We start from the raw sequence: 23,389 nt of genomic DNA, 5'->3' as shown, positions 1-23,389 counted from the left end.
AAGCAATAACTGTTATATTGTCCCATTTACATACAGTAGCTGTATGAGGACTTGTTTTCTGTATGACATTGTACCGTATTTTTCGGACTATAAGACGCACTTTTTTTCCTCCAAATTTGGGGGGAAAAGAAGGGTGCGTCTTATAGTCTGAATGTGGCGCCTTGCATCCGCTGTACTAGAGAGACGGATGCCGGCAACGGATAGACGCCGGGGCCTGAGACATCGCTGCGCTCCTCTGCCCTGCATGAAGCCAGCAGCGGGAGGAGTGATGCTGCTATTCCGCTCCTCCGTGCCCCCGCCGATGGCTTCATGCAGGACAGTGGAGCGCAGCGATGTCTCAGGCCCCGGCACCTGTGATGGCGTCTATCCCTCCCCGGCATCCGCCTCTCTAGTACAGCGGATGCCAGGTCAGTATCGGTGGCCCCTTCTCCCCCGGGGCCGGTCCCCACCGGCCCCGTACCTGTGAAGTTGCAGGCCGGCTCCTGCGTGGCGATATCGCAGGAGCTGACCTGTTGGGGTGACAGCCGGGAGCCTAATGAGGCTCCCAGGCCTGTCACTGCTGTATTAGTATTGCGGCTGGTCTCTATGACCAGCCGTAATACTAATAGACAGAATGTCCCATAGACGGCAATACAGTTGTATTGCCGTCTATGGGACTTGCAATCAAGCGACCGCAGGTTCAAGCCCCCGGGGGGGAATAAAATAGTAAAAAAAAAAAAAAAAAAAGCTTTAAAAATATAAATAAAAGTTCTAAATCACCTCCTGTCCCTAGAATATATATATATATATATATATATATCTATATATCATATATCATAAACCACTGGGTTTTTTTTCAATACAAGGTGATCTAAGCAATAGATATTCCCCAAAATGGTATAACTAAAAAGTACAGCTGGCCCCGCAAAAAAAAAACACTCTATGCATCCCCCGTACAGCTGCAGGGTCACCTGTCAATGTGGCCTTGCAGCTGTTGCAAAACTACAACTCCCATATATTAAATATTTTACCATTTTTTGCTTCAAAATTTTTTTTCCCTATTTTCCTCCTCTAAAACCTAGGTGCGTCTTATAGTCCGAAAAATACGGTACTTCCTATTGGCACCATTTAATATGCCATATAATGTACTGGGAAGCCATACAATTTCACGTCATATTTTGGGATGGTTTTAAAGAGAACTTATCAGCTTTCCTGAATTGTCTGTGTTAGTAAATGCTTGTATTTCCAATTAAACATTAGTTCTGGGGTATAATTTTTTTAGAAGTCTCTTCCCTTTCTTTTCGTTATTAAAATGTATAAGGCTAAGGCCCCACCTAGCGAAGCGCAGAAAAAAAAGTGGCAAAACGCACTGGTTTTTTTTTTCAGCAGCATTTTTAACTACGAATTCACAGAGTTTTCCTCTTTCTGCCCCTAAGGGTACATGCACACTACGTAACGCCGGGCGTGTATGAGAGCCGTACACGCCGGCATTACAGCAGACTGCCGAACACTTCCCATTCACTTCAATGGGAGCGCTCGTAACAGCGGCGTTTACGAGCGCTCCCATTGAAGTGAATGGGAAGTGTTCGGCAGCCCTGCTGTAACGCCGGCGTGTACGGCTCTCATACACGCCCGGCGTTACGTAGTGTGCATGCACCCTAAGGCTGCGTTCACATGGAGTTTTTTGGTTAGGAATTCGGTCAGGAAACGGACTCAAATTCCTCCTCCTAAAACACCTCACTATAGGACTGTATGTTGGGGTGTTTTTTTGAGGAGGAATTTGAGTCCGTTTCCTGACCAAAAAACTCTGTGTGAACTACAGAAAACACCACCCTTTCCGCAGGTATAATTGACATGCTATAATTTTCAAAAACACAGCTTTTCTGCGTCAGAATTTTCTCGGTAGTGTGTGGTTGGGATTAGCCACCTTGAAGGGCCTGTAAAATGTTGTTTTTATGTGTTTTTATGCCACAGCAGTTTTCACAATGTCGGGCTTCAGCCTAAATAAAATGACTAGTGAGTGTTGCCATCCTGGGGAGGGGGAACATTCTTGGTAACCAGCATGCTATTCTTTTCTCATGGGACCAGCTACTTCTTAGATCTTATTTACATGTGCATGTCTCGGAGAGATTGGTAATGTCACTGTTGTTCCAGCTACCACCTGATGAGATTCAGCGCACTGCGAGCTGCTTTCTAGTGTTCTCCTAAATGTGTTAATTGCATTCATTAAAATATAATTATACTGTACTTTATGATGAGCTTCAATAATACAATTTTTTTTATTTTTCTTGTTAGAAAAATCCTTTCTACAACAGTTTTATGGAATGACTTATGTTAGCGTGCATTCACACTACGGATACGGTGACTGATTCTGAACGTTAAAACACGTTCAGAATCAGTGCGTATAAAGCAGTTACCATTCATTTCAATCGGAGCCAGCATACGAGCGCTCCCCATTGAAATGAATGAGCTGCTTTTTACTCTACAAGCGCTCCCATTGAAGTGAATGGGAAGCGCTCGTAGAGTAAAAACCAGCCCATTCATTTCAATGGGGAGCGCACGTATGCCGGCTCCCATTGAAATGAATGGGATCTGCTTCATACGCACTGATTCTGAACGTGTTTTAACGTTCAGAATCAGTCACCGTATCCATAGTGTGAATGCACCCTTTAGAGGTTTTTTTTATTTGTATTTTGTGAAGACCAAGGGCTGTAGATTATACAATTTTTATATTTATTATTATTATTATAAATATGAAGCACTATAATAAGGGGGACTCTTACTAATAAGGGAGAACTATAATAATGGGAAAAGGGGTAATAACATTAATAAAGTGGCACTATAATAAGGGGGAACTAAAACTATTAAGGGGAGTGTTATTAATATTAGTAATAATTTTTTACTGTGAAGTGGGCAGAGAGGAGCATTATTACTTTGCTGGGGCATAATGGTGGGCATTATTATTATGGGGGGCTCATATGTAGGCATTATTACTGTGTAGAGGCACATAGGTGAGTTTTAATGTCACGTAAAGCATTACTAACTGACCGTTTTAATCATTCAGTCAAATTTTATTAGGATAAAAGTGTGTGGTCACTATTATTGTATCGAAAACAAATGGTGGCACTATTACTGTGTAGTTCACTACTACCGTCTGCAGCACAGCTAATGTTTTGTACAAAATATGAGGCACTGTCTTGTAGTATTTGTTTTCAGTGGCAATATAGCATCTGTATAGAGGTGGTATCTGTCACTGTATGGCGGTAATATTGATATTTGTACAGTGGCAGTAGCTATAGTGTGGTATTATTATGTCACTATCTATTTGTAATGGGCACTGTCATAGTTTTGGCTTTTTTTTTGGCCCTTGTATAGATGTACGGTATGATTGATAACATTAGTGCATGGTGTGCTTTGTGCCATACCAGTATGGATTTAATATTTACATTTGCAACTTTCTTTTATGTGTAGGGAGTCAGACCTTGTGCCCCTTTTGTTTCTAAGACCCTGACAACACCTGAGTGCTAGAAATCAATGCAGTAGCACTACGCACAGTCTGTACTGTCTGTTGGAACAATATGTCAGAATTTGGGGCCCCACTTTTAATTTGACCCAGGGCCACACTTTGTCCAAAACCAGCCCTGGATGTAACATATGTTTCAATTGTCTGTCATTGCCAAAACAACCCTGTGTTTTTTTCAGCATCAGTGAAGTATGTCCGCAAAAACCAACAGAGTGTCTTCAGTGTGTGATCCTAGTTTACGGATCCACAATGAAAAAACACAGGCGACATCTATTGATATCCCTAGCTTGTCCGAGAAAATGGACGACACACTACTGAAACACTGAGTACATCAGTGTGCCATCCTAGGTTTTTAGTCTCTCATAGGCTTCTATGGGTGGGTCCATTCTGCAAAAACTGAACAGAATAGGACATATCTGATACGGTGCGGAATCACAGCTTACACACTGGTCAGTGAAAAATTTGGTTGTGTGCATGTACCCATAGAAATGAATGGGTCAGTGTGCAATCCGCAAAAAAACAAGGATAGCACACGGATCCTCTGCAAGGGGCCTGTGATCACCACTAGAGCCAGTGAGCGTGAGTCAGTGGCATGTCACAGCTCCAGACAATGTAAATAGGAACTGGAGGGGGCTATGGAGTTGCTGTACTGAAGCTGCAGGGGATTAGGGGGTGACGTGTCCTCTTTTCACAAGAACGAGAAATTCCTCTTTATTTTCCGCCGCATTATAGCCACAATGTCGGCATTCCATTACGGCTTTCCACTGCTGAATTTTGCCCCAAAATCTTCAGCAAATTACTACCCTCGCACAAATTACACCTTTCATTTTTCATCGCGGTGGTGCCGCATCCTGTCTGTGAATCGTTTCATTTTTCATGCCAGAGACAGACAAGCAGGAGCATAGGTGCAGCGGTAAGAGTCGCTACTGGACCTAAGGGGGCCCAAAAGGTTCTTCTGCCACCTAAAATAAGCTACTATTCTAAATGGCACAAGGTAGGTAGGCCTTAGAGTCCATTCACACGGAGTTTCTGTGTGCGGATTCGGACGTGGAATTCGCGCAGAAAAAAAAGCCTCCCATTGACTTCAATGGGTTTCTTTTTCTGCGACGGAGGCTTTTTACCGCGCGGATTCTTTTGCAAATTCCACGTCAGAATGCACGCACAGAAACTCTGCGTGAATGGACCCTCACAGATGTTGCATGGGGCCCAGGAGCTTCAGTACTGCGTCTGTATGGTAGTATGCCTGTCGCACTACCCACATGGGGGGCACGAGACCCCTTTTTATGCCACTTCTTTTTTTTTTTTTTATATCAAACACCGAAGTGCATAAATGATGACTGAACATGTAAGGCCAGGGCTCTATGGGACATAAACGCCACGATTTGCCCGCAGCGGAGACGCTGCGGGAAAAATCACGGCGTTTTACAGTGCAAGCAAAGGGGATGGGATTCATGCGAATCCCATGCACACTTTGCGGAAGAAATCGCAGCGCGGACACGTTGTGGCTTTGCAAATCACAGCATGTCAATTATATCTATGGAAACGGCTTTCCCGTAGATATAATGTTAAGAGAAAGTCCGCAAAGGAAAACTATGTGAACTTTCTCTTAAAAACGCTGCGGAAAGCACCGCAGTGCGTTCACGCCGCGGTTCTTACCGCAGCGCTTTTGCGCTGAGATTACAGCCCGTTCACACGGAGTAAACGCGTGTGTATTTTGCCAAAATACACGTGTAAAAATAAGACTCCCATTGACTTCAGTGACATTATAGATGTGTATTTTGATGGGGTTTTTTTATTACATGTGTAAAAAAATGTCATTCAAGTCAATGGGAGTCTTATTTTACACATGTATTTTTTTATATGTTTTGCCAAAATACACGTGCGTTTACTTCGTGTGAACGGGCCGTATTGTCTGATTTACACACTGAGGCATTTCTGCTGTTTTACATTACTGACAGACTTGTGGATGGGACATCCCTATGTTACTGGAGCTCTGCCAGTAAAGAGAGGAAAACATTCCCTTCCACAAGCTGTGTCCTCGGTATTAGCATTGCCGGTGGTGACAGAACTGAGGGCATTATTCCAGAAAGCAACATGGCCGCCGTATACTCCATTTGTCCATTCCCAGTCTGAAGGAGGCAGTGGGAGCGGGTGACGTACACGGAACAGGGCGTTCTCTAAACAATCGTGGTTGAGGCACTGTTAGCAGTGAGTTGGCAGCACCCTGGAACAGGACGTTGTGAGGGATCTCGGCTGTGTAGGGGCGCCATGGAGCCGTGAGTATAGGGATTACTGCGGGGAGGGGGATTAAGGAGAGCACCGCGTTAACCCTTTCCTCCCTCGTTTATGGATGGCATGAGTGTGCTATGAGTGTACCTGCCCCTCTCTTCTGTGTGTGCTCCATGGGAAGGACCTCATACCAAGTGCTGTAGCAGCCAGGTAGGGCAGCCCATGTAGCAGCCTCTTGTATGGCATCAAAGTGTCTGGTTGTGAGAGACTGAAATGTTCATAGAGAAAACGTGACTGTTTCCACATACATGTAGCCTGTCAGGTATGGATACACCTGTGCTGTAGGGGGGCCAAAGCATCAAGAACAGGGATAATGTGCAATATGCAAAAAACTGAAGAAAATCAGTGAATGAGATTTCTAAATACATGAGGTAAGAACGGTGCAAGAACCTGCGCTGGCACCTGCACCAGTGACTGACTGACATTATCTGCTTACATGGAAGGGTGTGTGCCCTGGCACACTGCTAGACCTTTCCCTATGCCCTAACCCCAGCGTCTGGTATAATTGTCATCACTAAGATGGTGGGTTATTCCCTAGAAGGCTATATGGACATATGTGTGTTTTTGTGTGTGTGTATATATATATATATATATATATATGTGTATATATATACACATACACACACACAGAGTAGTCATGGGAGCTGTGACTGCCGCAGTGGCAGAGTCTTTGTCCCCGAGGACTCTGCTCAGCCATGAATGACTTTGCCCATTCAGTGGTATATATGTACAGAAATGGCATACAGTGAGATAAAGCAGTAAACGACCAGTTTAAAGGGGTTGTCCAGTTTTCAGAACCGTTTCCTTGCAGGTAGCCTGGTAGTGAGCGAAGTGCAGGGGCCACATTAACTGAAGAACTAGTAGCAAACAATGCAGATTGAAGTGGCGGTGTACATGTAACAGCCAATCAGCTGCCAGCTCTTATTTCTGTAAGCCAGGTTAGTAAATGAAAGCGTCGATCTTATTGGCACGTCCTCTACTTTTGCCTCCAGGACCGTTACCTTGAGTTGTTATCCTTAGAGCCCCTGTACACATCTTCAGATGTCTTCCCTTTGTTTTCATACCCTGATACTTTTTGTCATGCATTGTATGTTTCTATTCAGTTCCCCATTTACCTACTCCAAATCCACATAAAAAGATTAAAAATCATCTAAGTTGTAGTTGGACAATTTTTCATACGTGGGAAGTTCTGTATGTCCAAGGAAGAGACGGACTTGGAAACCATTGGGGACACTTTTATCAATGTCTGTGTCCTCCACAACATAGACTCAAATGGGTTCAATGCTGTGATTTTATTTTTTTGCATTGTGTGCCTGTGATAAAACAGTTATGTGACTTGTAGCATTCAGTGCTGTGGGTCCGTGTCTTGTCCATTGTGGACACATATGGCATATCTTGGCCATAGGGGTCAACTGGCCTTCCTAAGGAGCATATACATTATTTGTATACCATAGTATAACCACTAGGAAAGAGCTGCGGGTTTTGCCCACAAGATGCACACAAGCTATTTGTATGGCAGGCGATACAGTCAGCTGATCGGGTGAAGCAATAGACACCTTGTATCTGCTATAAAGTAAAGTTCATTGTGCACGCTGTACTGTAATGTTGGAAGTGTCACAGCAGATTCTGACTAGCTTTTTTGGTGGTCAGCCAGGGTTTTGAGTATCAGTGAGATGATACAGTAGTAGGGATTTTTCTTTAAACGTTAGCCATATTTTTCTGTGAATTTTGAGGGGCCATAGCCTGCATCCGCTATGATTGAAAGGGTCCTGGTACCTGATCTCACAGATTCCTTCTTATGCTGTCCATGAACATAAAATATTGTCTGAACCTGCTAACACTTTTGAGGCCAAATAGTAGATCACAAATTGTTGGTAGAACTCAAAATGGGGATTATACCATCTGCAGTAGGACATATTGTAGATATGAATCCATACCATGCCATTACATCTGTCCCCCCCATTTGCCAAGATTATGAACACTGTTCACATGTATTTCACTGTATGTCTGTTTTTTGTCACAATACAGAGATAATACTCATACCCAAGTCTGTAACAAGAGGGGCATTCTCTACTTACTGAAATAAGGGAATTCTTAAATATTAGGGCAGTGACATTATGGAACCCTCTCCCAGAGGAAGCTAGCATGGAGAGTTCACAAAATAACATCAAGGAGATGTTATTTCTAGATGTATTTCTTGAGTGTGACTGTATTATGGATGATGATGTCTTTACGTTTCTGGAGATACGTTATTTATCCAGGGATTTATTCTTGTTTGGTGTCAGGAAGGATTGTTAACCTAAGGAAATTAACCTTTATCTGCTGGGCAGGGGGATCACTTGTGAAACATTCTGAAACAATTATTGCTGAGTGGGTTGCATAACACAAGCTGCCATGCAATGCGGTCTAAGAAAGTATGTGTGGGACCTAAGGAAAAGGATATTCCTAGTAGCAGTATGTGTATGTTTTGTTAAAGGGATGCTATCATTAAAATGCTATTTTTTCTCTCTAACTCATAGGAATAGCCTTAAGAAAGGCTATTCTTCTCCTACCTTTAGATGTCTTCTCCACGCCGCCGTTCAGTAGAAATCCTGGTTTTCTTCTGTATGCAAATGAGTACTTTCGCAGCACTGGGGACGGTCCCCAGCGCTCAAACAGCACTAGGGGCGTCCCCAGTGCTGCGAGAAAACTCTCCAGCGCCACCTCTATCTTCGCCAGGAATGGCCTCTCCCTGCGTTGTCTTCTGGTGCTTGCTTCAAACTTCTCAGCATGAGCAGTTGGCTCTGCCCTCGGGCAGAGCCGACTGCGCATGCCCGCGGCAATTTTCCTATGGCCGCTTACACAGTAAACTGGTGTAAGCAGCCATTTTCTTGTTGCTGGGGTAAGCGGCCACAAGAAAATGGCCGCGGGCATGTGCAGTCGACTCTGCCCGAGGCCCGATGGCAGAGCCGACTGCGCATGCCTAGAAGTTTGAAGCCAGCGTTGGAAAAAGATGAAGGGAGAGGCCGTTCCAAAAGAAGATGGAGGCGGCGCTGGAGAGTTCTCTCGCAGAATTGGGTACGCCCCCAGTGCTGAATGAGTGCTGGGAACCGCCCCCAGTGCTGCGAGAGAACTCATTTGCATACTGAAGAAAAAGGGATTTCAACTGAACGGTGGTGTAGAGAAGACATCTAAAGGTAGGAGAAGAATAGCCTTTGTTAAGGCTATTCCAATGTGTTAGGGACAAAAAAAGTAGCATTTTAATGATAGAATCCCTTTAAAGGGGTTTTTAAGGATTGATGACCTTTAAGTCATGGAAAACCCCTTTAAACTCAACCGAACTCTAGTTAATGCTATCTATAATGTTCACTACTTCCTTTTATATGAAAAGGGCATTATACGTATTTAGCTTAAATTCCCAGTTAGGGCTATTCCCGAGCTGAACAGTGACTAGAACAAGAATTTCCTGTCTCCATTCACTACCTGCTGAACCTGATGGCCTATAACTTTAGGAGAGGGAAGAGCTGTTTGCAGTACGATATACAATCTCTAGGCTGATCTTGCATTCTTTATTTATTCAGCGATTATCTATAAGGTCTTATTCACACGAAAAGTACTTTTTTCGCGGCCGAGGATAATCTATTTCACAATGGCATTGTGGGACTGTAGAATCTTGTGGCGTGAATGAGCTCTAGAACATAGTTCAGATTATAATAAATAATGTTCCAGTTCACATGTTTTAGCGAGTCTGAAGTGTGCAAGTGTGGTGGCCAGTTTTCCATTGTAATCTGTCCCTTGTTTTAGTGTATTAAGCTCTAAATGAAGACTGGGTTTTATTTTTGGCAGTGGTGGATCAGATGATTTTTTTGTTTTGTTATATCATACCTTGAAATCCTGCAAGAAATCTATGCAACTACTTCATTGAGACTTGGTTAATACAAACACCACAAGTGTGGGAGGAATAGTGGGCATACCCTTTCCTGTCTGTTGTACTAGGTGGCGCACGACTAGTGAAACAAATCGTACAGGAAATGCATGCATGTCAAAGATCACTGATAGTACGGCTAGTATGCTCTTGTCATGACTTCTGCATTATATAAGATATATATATATATATATATATATATATATGTATATATATGCAAACCTGATTCTACAGCAGTGTTATATATGTGCACACTTGCCTTTGTGTTGCAGACAAGTATATAGCTACAATATTATGACTGGTGAAGGTGTCCAGACAGGGTTCTGCAAGAATTGTGATGTCATGTGTGCCTGACCTTTGCCCTGTGATGTGTGCTTTACTTCTCTACTATATACTGCACCGCTAAGCATTACCCATTAACCCTTTGAACTGGGCACCTTCCTTAGTATCTCCTGTTCCTAAATAAATATTAGTCTTGTAGGTTTGGACATACAGGTATACCGCAAGGAAAGTTAGTTAAAGGTAGTTACACATAGCTGTTGTCTCAACCATGACACTGTGTAACATGTTGTATTCTTTTAAATAAATATTTGAAATAACATACAAGTATCAGGGAGTCACTGAAGAGTGAAATTTTTATTCTGCTTTATATTAATAGACAATGAAGATATTAAAGGGAGTCTGTCAGCAGGAAAATCCTTATCAAAGTAATAACAGTACCCTGTGGAGCAGGTTGTACATTTTCCAAAGATATCATTCTAAGGCCCCTTGCAGAGGACTATTTGCTGGCCGTGCTTCCATGACCCCATTCAATTCAATGAAAAGGAGCTGCGGAAGCATGACGGCAAAACTGGACAGTGCGTGGTCGCGTGTCTGAGCCAACAGATATGTATGCGTCAGTAGGCTATCTAGGAAAAACCTGAATAGCACACTTAACTACTCCACAGTTATCTGCTTTGCAACTCCATTTTCTTGAAAATCAAGATTTTATTCTTATGCCGGTTACCTGAAAATGGCTTTAGAGGCATGTCATCTTCTGCTGGGGTTCCATTCTTTGCTCTAGGTAGCCGCCACTCCCTCCCAATTGCTTGAGTGACATCTGCGACCTCTTCCACTTTTTCACAATTTGTCTGCACTTGGGTGGCGCTCTAGAGTAGATAAAAATACCACTAAAGCCCTTTTCAGTTAATTTGCATACCAATACAATACAGATTTTCATGAAAATGAAGCTGTAGTGAAAGATAACCTTGGATGTCCTACAAGGTACTGTCATTAGTTTTACCAATTTTTCTGTTCATAGACTCCTTTTAAGTGATAGGTTCTACTCTAGTAGTCACTACCAATACTCCTAGGTAAATGAGAAATCACTTGTCAGTCTCTCACGTCTAGCCACATGAGCTATGCCCCACTGCGACTTAGAAAACTGCAGAGATGAACATTGTCTATTAAATACAATAGACCTCTTCAATGGGTTAAAGGTGTAAAATGATCAGACATAATACACTTTATTGTTGCAAAGTGCCTGAAATCCCGCATTGTCACTTCTAGATTGTGTTTAACACATGAGAGGGTTGCCTGTATCTGCTTGTGAACAGAGCTGTGTGTGAAGGTTGCTGGATTACGATCTGGCTTTAATAGCTGGGCAGTCCTACTCAAAGACTGACAGCCTTCCTTATATGCACATGCATACAGAGGCCGCCAACTGGATGAGCAGGTATAAGAGGGTACCTGAGGCTTCATGACAAGGTAAAATATATTCAGGGTCTTGCTGGAAGTCTGTTCTGTGGCTGTATAAGCCATTACACGTGCTTCCTTATCAGCTTATTTGCTGCTAATAGCCCCATTATGGATTCAGCACATTCATTACAGAGGCATGTACAATAAAGAGCAGTGTGCCAACTTCACTATCCATTATTACTAATATTGACTTCCTTATATATAATTCTGCCAGGAGTAACTGTAAAATAGCAAATAAATAGCTAAAAAAGAAAAGCTGAAGAAAACGTGATATAGGAGATCCAGGAACACTGGGCCGGAAATATAGGACATAATGCAGCTAAAAAGAATAATAAATAATAAGTCTGAGGAGAGCAGCTTGCTGTCTGTGACCAACATCTCATCTGTACTAACACAAGCAGCCAGCAGTAGATGCAAGTACATAAATAGACTTTTCTTAGCCCTCATGCACACAACCGTAATCCACAATTGCAGATTAAAGTACTGATCTATACATTTAAATGGACCCATGGACACCGCCATAGTTTTTCGGCTGTGTGTCTGGTCTGAATTGATGAGCCTCGTATTATAGAACAGATCCCATACCTGTCCATAATTGCGACTCGTTTGGATCTATTGATCAATGAAAACCATGAATGGCACACATACCAATCCACGTGTCATTCGGGATGGAACTTTAAATATTAAGGCGGGGCCCCACGGGTTGGAAACGCTGTGATTTTCCCATGGCGGATACATCGCGGGAAAAATCGTGGCATTTTCCAGTAAGTGCAAACTGAATGGGATTCTAGCGAATCTCATGCCCACTTTGCGGTAAAAACCCATAGATATAATTGTAACAGAAAGTCCACAGAGGAAAATACCGCAAACTTTCTGTTTAAAGTGCTGCAGGAAAAACTGCAATGCGTTGCTGCTGCACTTTATTGCTTCAAATTGTCCTGTGGGGCCTTAGCCTAAAGAGGTTTTCTTGTAGATAACGGCAACAAAGTCACATGGTCAATTAAAGGACCACTAAACCCAGAATTGATATTATGAACAGCTAGTATTTATATTGTATATATGATCTGTAAATATAGAAATGTATATCCACCATTGGCAATGACTGGTAATAGTGTGGCATCACAGTTTAAGGGTACCCTAAAAATTTACACCAAGCATATCATCATTCTGCCTGTTTTAGCAAGCTAAGCCTCATGTTCTTATTGTACCTGAATTGGCTGCCTGAACCCCTGCCCATTGGTATTGTGTATGTGCTGTATTTACGCAAGCCATATCCTCTGCTCAGCTGCTAATGCTCTGTACCTGCTGCATAGCAATAGCTACAGTCTACATGTTCACTGTGAAATGTTCCCAGTAGAAATCTCACGTTGGTGTGTAATTGTTGCTAATGTTATATATTCTCTTATTTCTTACAGGTTGGCCCCCATGCGCCTGTACACGCTGTCAAAGCGTTATTTTGTGTTGGTCTTTGTTGTTTTTTTCCTGTGTTTTGGATTAACCCTCTTTATTGGAATAGCGGGTAAGTTTTCTTTTTCTTCTCTAAAGTTTTATTTGTTTATGTATGTCCACATTGGACAATCCCATAGGATAGAGGTCCCCAGTGGAGAAGCAGCCTATTAGGACCGCTGTCAATAGGATCTAACTCCACTAGCCAGGGCGCCCCTCATTGGCTGTCGCTTCCCACGCACACTGATCATTATAAAGTAGCACTCAATGGAAGCTGCGCTTTCACACTATGAGTCTAAGGGTGCATTCACTCTAAGTATACACTCATCTCATTCGGAGCGTAAAACACGTTCAGAATGAGCGCGTACAAAGTAGATCCCCTTCATTTCTATGGGAGCCGGCATACGTGCGTTCCCCATAGAAATGAATGGGCTGTTTTTTTCCCCTATTCCTTTCAATGTATTACACGCGTATCACATTGAAAGCAATAGGGGAAAAAAGCCTCCCATTCATTTCAATGGGGAGCGCACGTATGCCGGCTCCCATGGAGATGAATGGGATCTGCTTTGTACGCGATCATTCCGAACGTGTTTTACGTTCAGAATTAGCTGAGCGTAGACTCAGTGTGAATGCACCCTTAGACGTGAGATTCTGTTCATGTGATTGCCTGATTTCCTAGCTGGTACATTATAAAGCTAGGAGTCCGTCTCCTGGCATAGTTATGTATGATACTAGGAGCCCCTACCTACCAGTGACATACTGTCCCATAACTATAATTTTAAGAGTCTCTCTCCCAGCATAACGTAACTAACTAGCATAACAGGAAATCCGGAACTCACATGGAACCCAGTCTCAAATCTGAGACCTGGAATGTGAGGCCACTGAGACCACGTGTCCTTGCACCCCCTACGCTTAGCTAATGGTAGTTCCAAGGAAGACAATTTTTTCATGAGTACCTACCTTACAACCCCCCTCCTGAGCCGTGAGAAAAATTTCTTGCTTGAAACTGGTCTGTGAGGAAAGAAAAGATGGGACCCCTGCAATGGGATGTCTCACATACTGTAGGTTTTGTTGTAGAATATCTTTGACTAAAATTCAGATTTATTCATTTTATTGAGGCTTGTAGAAACTCTGACGCTTTCTATCAAAACAGTCCCACTGAGATGAATGCAACTGGTTTCCAGTGAAAGAAGTATCTGCAGCAAACTCTGCTGTGTGTGAATGTTCCTTTAAGGAAGGTCTACAGAAATGAAACTGGTTACATGTTGTTCCTGTCCCTGCAATAACCAGTGATCTATGATAAGATTTCATATTCATTGTTTACTTCCCCTGCAGTGCCACCAAACAGGACATAAAACATTACATAGCTTCTCTTTGAATTCGGTGAACTATTTGTCTAACACGTGTATGTGCTGGGTCCTCCAGACTAATGTAGCTTCATTTTTGTTAAGAGTTCTGCTTGCAGTACTTTTCTCTCCGCATGATTTGTGCAGACACTGCATGGAAAGCACACGTGTGGTTTCTTAGTTAACCCCTTCCCGACATTCGCCGTAATAGTACGGCGCTGCCGGGAAGGGCTTTCCGCAAACCGCCGTACTATTACTGCGGATGCATGGTGCGCACACAGAAACTGTGTGCGCACCATGCACAGCGGGTGTCAGCCGTATGTTACGACTGACAATGCCCCGTAACACCCGCGGTCGGAACCGGGTCCGATCGCGGGTGTTAACCCCTGATACGCCGGCGGTCAACATGACCGCCGGCACCTCCGGGGTTTCGTTTTAAAATGGTGCCGATCGGCACCCCCCGCACCGGTTTCGGGGGGTGCCGGTGTTCGTAGGGGGAAGCCCGGGGTCTGATCAGTGACCCCGGGTCTGCCCCATCACTTACCCCCTCCTCGTACCTGGTTGATCCTGCCGTAAAGGAAGCTGTCAGCCTGTGCGTCCACACAGGCTGACAGCTTCCTATACACTGCAATACACCTGTAACACATGCATTGCAGCGTATATGTAGTGAAGCGGTGATCAGCTTCAATCCCCCATGGGAACAGAAAAAAAAAGTTGGAAAAAAGTAAAAATAAAAAAGTTTAAATAAGTTTAAAATAAATTAGAAATAAATAAAGCCCCAAAGATCCCTTTTTCCCCATATAAAATGTTTTATTATGTAAAATAAAGAAAAATAGAAAAAAAAACATTACATATTTGGTATCCGTAATAACCTGAACAATAAAATTAAAACATTATTTAACCCGAACGGCGTAAAAAAAAAAAAAACGTAGAAAACCGCACGAAATAATGATTATTCACCACCTTTCCCTTACAAAATGTTCAATAAAAAGTAATCAAATGGTCAAATGAAAACCAAAATGGTACCAATAAAAAGAAGAGGTCTTCCCGCAAAAAATAAGCCCTCAACCAGCTCTGTCTAGCAAAAAATAAAAATGTTATGCCTTTCAGAAGATGGCGATGCAAAAATAATTGATTTTTTTCCCTAAATTGAATTTCATTCTGCACAAATAGCAAAGCATTAAAAAATAATATAAATGAGGTATCGCCGTAACCGTACCGACCCGCAGAATAAAGGTAACATGTTACTTATGCTGTACGCTGCACGGGAAATAAAATAAATGCTAAAAAGCAATGCCAGAATTGATGTTTCCTTTTACATCACACCCAGAAAGAGTTAATAAAATGTAGTCAATAAGTTACAGGGCCCAAAATGGTGGCATTGAAAAGTACATCTAATACCTCAAACACCAAGCCCTCATATGGCCACATTGCCAGAAAATAAAAATAAAAATCTAGCTTGTACAATGTGAAGACAAAAACCCTAAAAGTCGCCAAATCATTAGAACGTAAGTGGCTGCGACTAGAAGGAAATGTATAAGCTGTGCAAGCATTTTCAGAGGACGCCCCATATTTAGAGCTAATAAGAGATAATACACCAGCGCTGATCCCCCAGAATGCCCCTCTTCCCCGTCCGTGTCATAGGAGCTGGTGGGAAAATAGAATGGGATTTGGTGTACCCAATTTACTCCGCACAGCTTACATATTCACTTCGGGGTTACTAATGCTCACTACATCACTTGATAAATTCTTTGAGGGGTGCGGTTTTCACAATGGGGTCACTTTCTAGAGGTTTCCACTGTTTTGACTCCTCAAGGGCTTTGTAAATGCGACATGGCTCCTGAAACTGATCACAGCCAGATCTGCCCTCTAAAAGCTCCTTGGCGCGCCTTCCCTTCTGCGTCTCGCTGTGCGTCCATATATTAATTTACACCCACAAGTGGGGTACTGTGGTAGTCGGGAGAACTTGCATAACAAATTGTGGGAAGCGTTTTCTCCTTTAACCCCTTGTGAATGTGCAAATTCTAGGGCTAAACGAAAATATTAGTAAAATAAATCCAAATTTGAAATTTCACCTCCATTTTGTATTAATTCTTGTTAAGCACTTATAGGGTTAAACTACTAGGTATATGTTGTTTTGGCTTATTTAAGGGGTGCAGTTTTGAAAATGGGGTGATTTATGGGGGTTTCTAATACGAGGGTCTTTCAAAACGCCTTCATAACTGGATTAGTCTCTTTAAAAATGGGTTTTGGAAATTTCTTGAAAATTTTGAATATTGTTGTTCCACTTGTAAATCTTATAATGTCCTTAAAAATGAAAAGGGCGCCTAAAGTTTGATGCCGACATAAAGCAGAGATCTGGGACATGAGATTTATGATATAATTTTGGCGGTCTGACTATCTGTATGTAATGCACATCATTTCAAACTTTATAAAATGCATATTTTTCAAACTTTCCACCAAATTTCCAATTTTTTCATAATTAAACACAAAACATATCAACCAAAATTTACCACTAACATGAAGTACAATGTGTTACGAAAAAACAATCTTAAAATCACTTTGGTAAGATAAAGCGTTCCAAAGTTATTGCCACATAAAGTGACACGTGTCAATTTTGAAAAATCGAGCTTGGTCAGGAAGTCAAAAAGTGCCATCGGCGGGAAGGGGTTAAGCACTTTTTAATGCATTAGGTATTCAGATCAGGGGTCCCCAAGCAGACTCCCAAAATAGAATACCGAACGCAGATGTGAACCAGGCCTTAACAAAAGTTAGAAATATGAAACTAAAACTAGGGACTAAATGCAAAAGTCACTGTTCTATTTAAGAAGTAATTGAAGTGTCATCCAAATTTTTGAAAAACTTCTATCTGTGGAGGACAATGTAAAAAAAAAAATGTTTAGTGTTGTCGATAATGGACTCAATACAATACCGAGCCCAGAGGTGAAGGCTACTGTTGTACGGTTATTCTGCACCAACAGCTTCTGACTAAGGGGGCGTTCACAATACCGTCGGTGTCCGACAGGTAGTGTCCGCTCCTAGTGTCCGCTCAAAATCTGTCATGTAGGGTTTTTCTGTCCGCTTGAGAAGTCGGACATCTTCACTTGCGGACAGGGAAGGACGGGCACGGAGTGCAAAACAACGCACCCGATGCCCATTTAAATAAATGACAGGTGTCACGGACACAGCTAGTGTCCGCTGCTAATGTCCGTGACAGATTTTGAGCGGACACTACCTGTCGGACACCGACGGTAGTGTGAACACTCCCTAAGATGACAGAACAAACAAAAAAACAAAACAACAAAAACCATAGATTTTCCAAATGTGAGGTCTCTGCATAAGCAGATGGCCAACTCCTTTAATTGTGAAATTGTTAGATTTTTATTCTTTGCTTTTTGTTTCAGGACCAAATGTTATCGAGGCCAAACAATATCGATCCGAAGCATCGAATTCATCTAAGGTATGCTTTTCCAATCTGTTACATTTTCCAAACCTTTTCTTCAAAAAACAGTGCGGCAGATTTACAAATACTGTGTAACAGTTAGTGCAAACGTATTCTAGACATTCTTAAGATGCACCAGATTTATCAAGAAGTTTAGTTCTATTTGGTACATTTGTCATAGTCTTAGACTTTCTAGTCAAACTTTACACCTTCTATTGGCTTAGTTTACTCAAGAAATATCTGCCAAAATCTCAGATTTCTGCAAACCCTAAATTTCATATTTATTTACAGTGTTAGGCCTGGTTCACATCTGCGTTCAGGTTTTCATTCGGGAGTCCACTTGGGTTCCCCCCAAACGAAAATCTACTCGCATTAAAAATTAGTTACTTAAGGAAACCTGCAGACCCCATAGACTAAAATGGGGTCCATGTGGTTTCTGCTCAGTTTCCACACGAAACATAAATAGTAAAGTGCCAAATCCAAAAAAAAGGAGGAATTAGTAGGGATATTGTAATCAATGCCCTGCCACCTTTATGCCTTAGGGTGCATTCACACTAAGTATATGCTGAGCTGATTCTGAACGTATGGGTTTTCTATGGGAAAACCACTGGCATTTTCGTAGGTATAATTGACATACTGTGATTTCAAAAAATGCACCTGTTTTGAAAACGCGGCGTGTCTGTACTGCGGTTTTTACCGTAAAGTAGGCACTTTGCCCTGACTGTAAAACGCTTTGATTTTTCACACATTGTTTCTGCCGTGGGTAAATCGCAGCATTTAGATCCCATAGGGCCCTGGCCTAAGGCTGTTTTCACATAGAGGAATTTGGCCCTGATTTGGAGGTGGATTCTGTCCTGAATCTGCCTCCCATTGAAAACAGTCGAAAGACACTGAAAACATAAGGGTAAGTTCACACGGGGAACATAAAGGCGTATTTTGGCACCGAGAGTGACACGGCTCCCCACGTCACTCTCGGGCCAAAACCCGCCTGCCACGACTGTTGCGGCTTTTGACAGTCGTGGCTTCTCTCTCCGGAGTAGGCTCAAATGAATGGACCGATTCCGGAGGTTGCTGCCACGAGGTGGACGCCGCGGCTCAACAAGTCGTGGAATCCACCTGAAGAAAGGGCAGCTTGCTTCTTTTTTCCTTGAGCATGTTGCCGCTCACGGAAAAAGGAAGCCTGGAGGTCTCCACAGACCACCATTGTGAGGGGGCAGATTATGGCGTGGATTACGCGCCATAATCCGCCTCCTCTGTCCCCGTGTGAACTAGCCCTAAGTGTCTCGTTCAATCTTTTTGTGGATTCTGCAGCTAGTTAGCCACAGAAACTGGGGGACAAGCAATTCCACCGATTAGACGGACTCATCTAAGCATAATAAGTGGGTGAAAGCTGGAGGGGCGGAAATGGAAAAGAAGTTTGAAACGGAAGTCTACTTAAACTTCTTTCAATTTCCTCTGTGTATAAATAAAAAGTCCGTCCAGATGAGATGTAATCTGGAATGACAAATATCTTTTGCGGGGTTAGACTTGTGGTTTTTGCTGTTAATCTTACCTTTTGCATTGCAAAGAATCGTATTCCTTGTATTCCCTGTGATTTTTTTTAAATTTTTTTTTTCCCCCACAAAGTGCATATAGGATTTGTTAAAATGCTTAATTTTTATCCTACAAATTTTGGCCAAAAACATGAAAACTCAGTGTGTGCATTAAGGGGTTGTCTACCTTATTTAAAAAATAACATAACACTAGATAATGGTATAAATGAATTTAAAGAAAAAAAGCATAATCCGCCATGTTAATGTTCCCCATTTCCTTGCTGGTGCTTCAGTCCTCAATGCTTCTGGTACTTGCCCGACCAGACGTGCTGACGTCCTGGTCATCAAAACATGACCATTTCAGCCAACCTATGATGGGGACTGACTAGCCTCAGCAGTAACATGTTGTTTGTATACTCATCACCACTAAGGCCAGTAACTGACTACAGTAGTCATGTGAGGATGAACAGTGTGTCATCACTCAGTCCAGCAAAGACTTGTCGGATAACCCCCTTAACCTCAAGATCATCAGGCATCAGATAAGTCAGAGGTTTATGGCTGTATACGGAATATGAACTTTCATACTGTACCATCTCTAGAGTAATACAAACCTTGTCTCTATATACAAATACAATAGGTGATGCATAGCTGACTTTAACAGTGACAGCCTAATGATAAGCCATCAGTGTTTGATGGAAAGTGTCTGACATCTGGGACCTCTGCTGATCAGCACAGTAAATCATCACGCTTAAAGAAATGTGGCTGAACCACAATACCAGACACTACCAAAAGAGAGTTGTGGCACTGTTTCAGGAAAAAGTAAACCATATTCTTTCCCTGTTAAAGGGAGTCTATCATTGGGGATTCAGTTTTTTTAGTAGGCACATGTTGGAGTAGCCTCTAGAAAGGCTATTCTAGTCTTACCTCTCTTTCTCTGCTCCTCGCAGCCGTTTTTGAAATCTATTGCCAAATATGTACATGAAGCTCAGGGATCACCACAGTATCTTACCTTGTTCCTGAACACCACAGTGTCATACTATTGATGCCGCCTCTTGGTTTGTTCGGCTGTTCCAAATCTTGTGCATACGCCACTTCGGGTTTGGGCTGTGCGTACAGCACATGCTCCGCCGGACATCCTTATTATAGTCCTACAGGAGTGACAGCATATGTGCAGGATTTGGATCCTGCTGTTTAAAAACGGCTGCGAGGAGGAGAGAAAGAGGGGTAGGACTACAATAGCCTTTCTAAAGGCTATTCCAATGTGTGCTTGCTTAAAAAAACGAAATCCCCAATGATAGTCTCCCTTAAGGTGTATCTTTCTACCTGTTGATGCAGTGAAATGTTCCTATTACCACATCTCTAGTAAATACTGCTCCATTCTAATGATACCATTTAGTTATATCCATATTAATTTTTCAGGTGACCCAGTATACCTTACAGTCTCCAGTCATGTCAACTTACAACCAGCAGCTATGGCTAATGTGTAGAATTGAACTTGACAAATCAGATGGTAAGCAAGTTATTTTTCTGAATCAATAATAATAATCCCTCTATATAGCTGCACTGCAGGATCTCGCTGTTATCTCACCTTTACAGCACAGGATGGTAACTGCCAGAGTCAGTGTGGTCTGATGTGATCTCTGGGCTTTACATGATATTAGTGAGAAAGAAAAGTTTGCCAGCAAGTTTGCTAGTAGGGATAATATCTTTGTCATAACCATCACTTTATATTCTAGCCTTATATAAAAGCCAGAGCTGTATTGTGTTACAGTCATGTTGTCAGTCAGTTCTTAGTATGTTCCTGTCCTCTTTTCAAGTAATTTCAGGGTTTTGGGGATATCTTTTGCTAATGGGAAAGCAACGTGATTGAAATTGTATTGTGCTGAAGTTTCTTAAAATTGTCTATAGAACTATATCATCCACACCTAACATACCAAACAAGGCAAAACGGCAGACATTCTGACACTGTAATTGATGAAGGAAATCTGCCACCAAATGAATCAAAGTCACTTATGTGGTCAATGCATCTCAGCCCTGTATACAGTATATTTGTGTTTAAGGGTTACTTTGGGGTGATCACAGACAAAAGCACCTCCCAGATACATCAAGAGCTCCTCTGCATATGGATTAAAAGTTGTTTTTCATAGCAGTAGGGTTGTACTTTGACCGTACATAAGCAGAATAGTTTACAGTGAGAGAGGAGAAGGAGATAGAGATGTTGTCTACAGTATTAAAAGGATTGTACGAATAACAGGCAGATATCCCCTATCCATGGGATAAGATTTGTGTCACATTACTGGCGCCCTGGCCCTCGATCTCCTCTAATGATCGAAAGTGGAACTGAAATCCTCCCTGTGAATAGCCAGAGCCCCTTTCTAGAAGGCTGGCAGAGATTGCCGTCCTGGCAGACCCATAGTAGTGAATGGGGCACCTGTAACACAACCTCGCTGCCAATTCATTCACAGGGAGTATGATGGGGGGCTTTCGGTTCCCCTTACTCCTGATTACTGGGGGACCCCAAGGATGTGACATTTATCGTGTGTCCTGTGAATGGGACAAACTCTTTTAAGTAATTCATACCTGTCATGAAAGCCCCACTGTAAATCCAGATAATCCTACTGTTGTGAAAGGAAACTCTCCCTCTATGGTGCAGATTTCTCTCTGTGTTGTGGAGATCTTCTCCCTCTCCGGAGACATTTGTTATAGAGATTTGATCAGTTGCAGAAGGAGATAAATAAGAAACAGGCCATTTTGATGACTTCACTTACACTTCTTATGTGACAACTGCAGGCAATTTCTGGTGTCTTTGATTGCAGTTGTATGTACACACATGGTCAGTGAGGTATACAACATCATCACTGCAGGGCCAGCAGCGACCACGGGAGTGGTGGGGTTATTTCTTTATGTTTTGCCTTTGTAACCAAGTGTTTAAAGATCCTGGACAATTGTTGTTGACTGTATATTCCTTCCATCCATAGACTCCAGCTTCCAGAACAATTTTACGATGTCTGTAAAAATACATGGTGTGTCTTCTGATGCAACTGTGTCCTACGTTGATAACAAAGAGCACTCTCGGCCAAGGACACTTAGTTGTGCACAGGTACATATCACTGTTGGAATTTTAATAAGGTGCTATTTTCCAGGTATTGGTTTTATGTCTTAATAAAATGCAAATCTTTGTATATCATCTGAAACGTTCACAAATATGGATCATGTATAAAGCATTCCACCTTTTTCATAAATGTCTGGAACAGAAAAGGGCCTTCCCCAAATATTCCCACAGTATTGGAAGCATACAATTATCCAAAATGTCTTGGCATGCTGAAACAGTAAGATTTCCATTTACTACAAGGTGGCCCTCCTTATCAGACTGCTAGCCCAAACCCATCACCTTCTCGTTTGCCTTTTCTTGTATATAGGATTCAGTAATAGGCCACTAATATGGGATAGTTCGCTCTGCTTTACACTGCTTATACTCACCTTTGTGTCTGCTCTCTTTGATTTCAGAAATGCAATGAAATTATAGTAGTCCATCTCGGCTATCTGAACTATACTCAGTATAATCTTGATGTCCGCTTTGAAAATCTTAACCTGCTGAGATACACAATTACAGCTGTCACATTTACGGTGAGTGAACCCTTCCGGAACATACCAAATATATTTGCTGATTTTTGTACCTTATTTTTGCTTCTTACTGGGCGTGGACCAAAAAAGTGTTCTTGCTGTTACATCTGTGAACTACACTTAAAACCATACATGCTCAGAGGTGGAAGACGAGTCTGGTCCTTACAAGACACCTTCTGAACAGCGGTTTGTTTTAGTCTGAGCAGTTATTTGAGACTTTAACCCTTACACAACCCGTTTTGGCCTTTAGGACAGAACTTCTTCAATTTTTTCTCATTGTTTTGTTCTAAAGCCATAACTCTTTGTTTTTCAGGCAGTGGTGACTGATATTTTTTTAAGGACATAGTTTTGGGGTTAGTGCAGGGGGAGGGTAATTCTGGCACATTATTTTTAATGTTAGATTTTGCACAGTTCACCATATGGCATAAATAATTTTACCTTTAATCTGCAAGTCAGTAGGATTTTGTGTTTTATGTTTTGCTGTATGTCACACAGTAAACGTTCACATTTTCTAAAATCCATAGCGTTTTGATTTTTCCATTGCTGCTAGTTGAGGGCTTATTTATT

The 23,389-nt window shown here is 42.2% G+C and overlaps 1 protein-coding gene across 2 annotated transcripts in view; it reads left to right on the top strand.

Annotated features, from left to right (window-relative positions):
* The window catches only part of TMEM181 (transmembrane protein 181), a 45,578-nt gene that overhangs the window by 8,064 nt on the left and 14,125 nt on the right, over positions 1 to 23,389 (top strand). The window contains exons 1-6 of one of the 2 annotated variants that reach the window (XM_075267705.1): positions 5,582 to 5,778; positions 12,848 to 12,951; positions 17,629 to 17,684; positions 20,618 to 20,708; positions 22,177 to 22,298; positions 22,706 to 22,825. In XM_075267705.1, the coding sequence (XP_075123806.1) occupies positions 5,771 to 5,778; positions 12,848 to 12,951; positions 17,629 to 17,684; positions 20,618 to 20,708; positions 22,177 to 22,298; positions 22,706 to 22,825 (501 nt within the window). In that variant the 5' untranslated portion in view covers positions 5,582 to 5,770. Of the gene's footprint in view, positions 1 to 5,581; positions 5,779 to 12,847; positions 12,952 to 17,628; positions 17,685 to 20,617; positions 20,709 to 22,176; positions 22,299 to 22,705; positions 22,826 to 23,389 lie in introns of those variants that run through there. The other variant, XM_075267704.1, reaches the window with a different exon arrangement.

The sequence above is a fragment of the Leptodactylus fuscus genome, chromosome 3 (assembly GCF_031893055.1).
Source record: "Leptodactylus fuscus isolate aLepFus1 chromosome 3, aLepFus1.hap2, whole genome shotgun sequence".
Classification (NCBI taxonomy): domain Eukaryota; kingdom Metazoa; phylum Chordata; class Amphibia; order Anura; family Leptodactylidae; genus Leptodactylus; species Leptodactylus fuscus.
The sequence above is the reverse complement of the archived record's forward strand: the minus strand, read 5'-3'. Positions and strand labels throughout refer to the sequence as shown.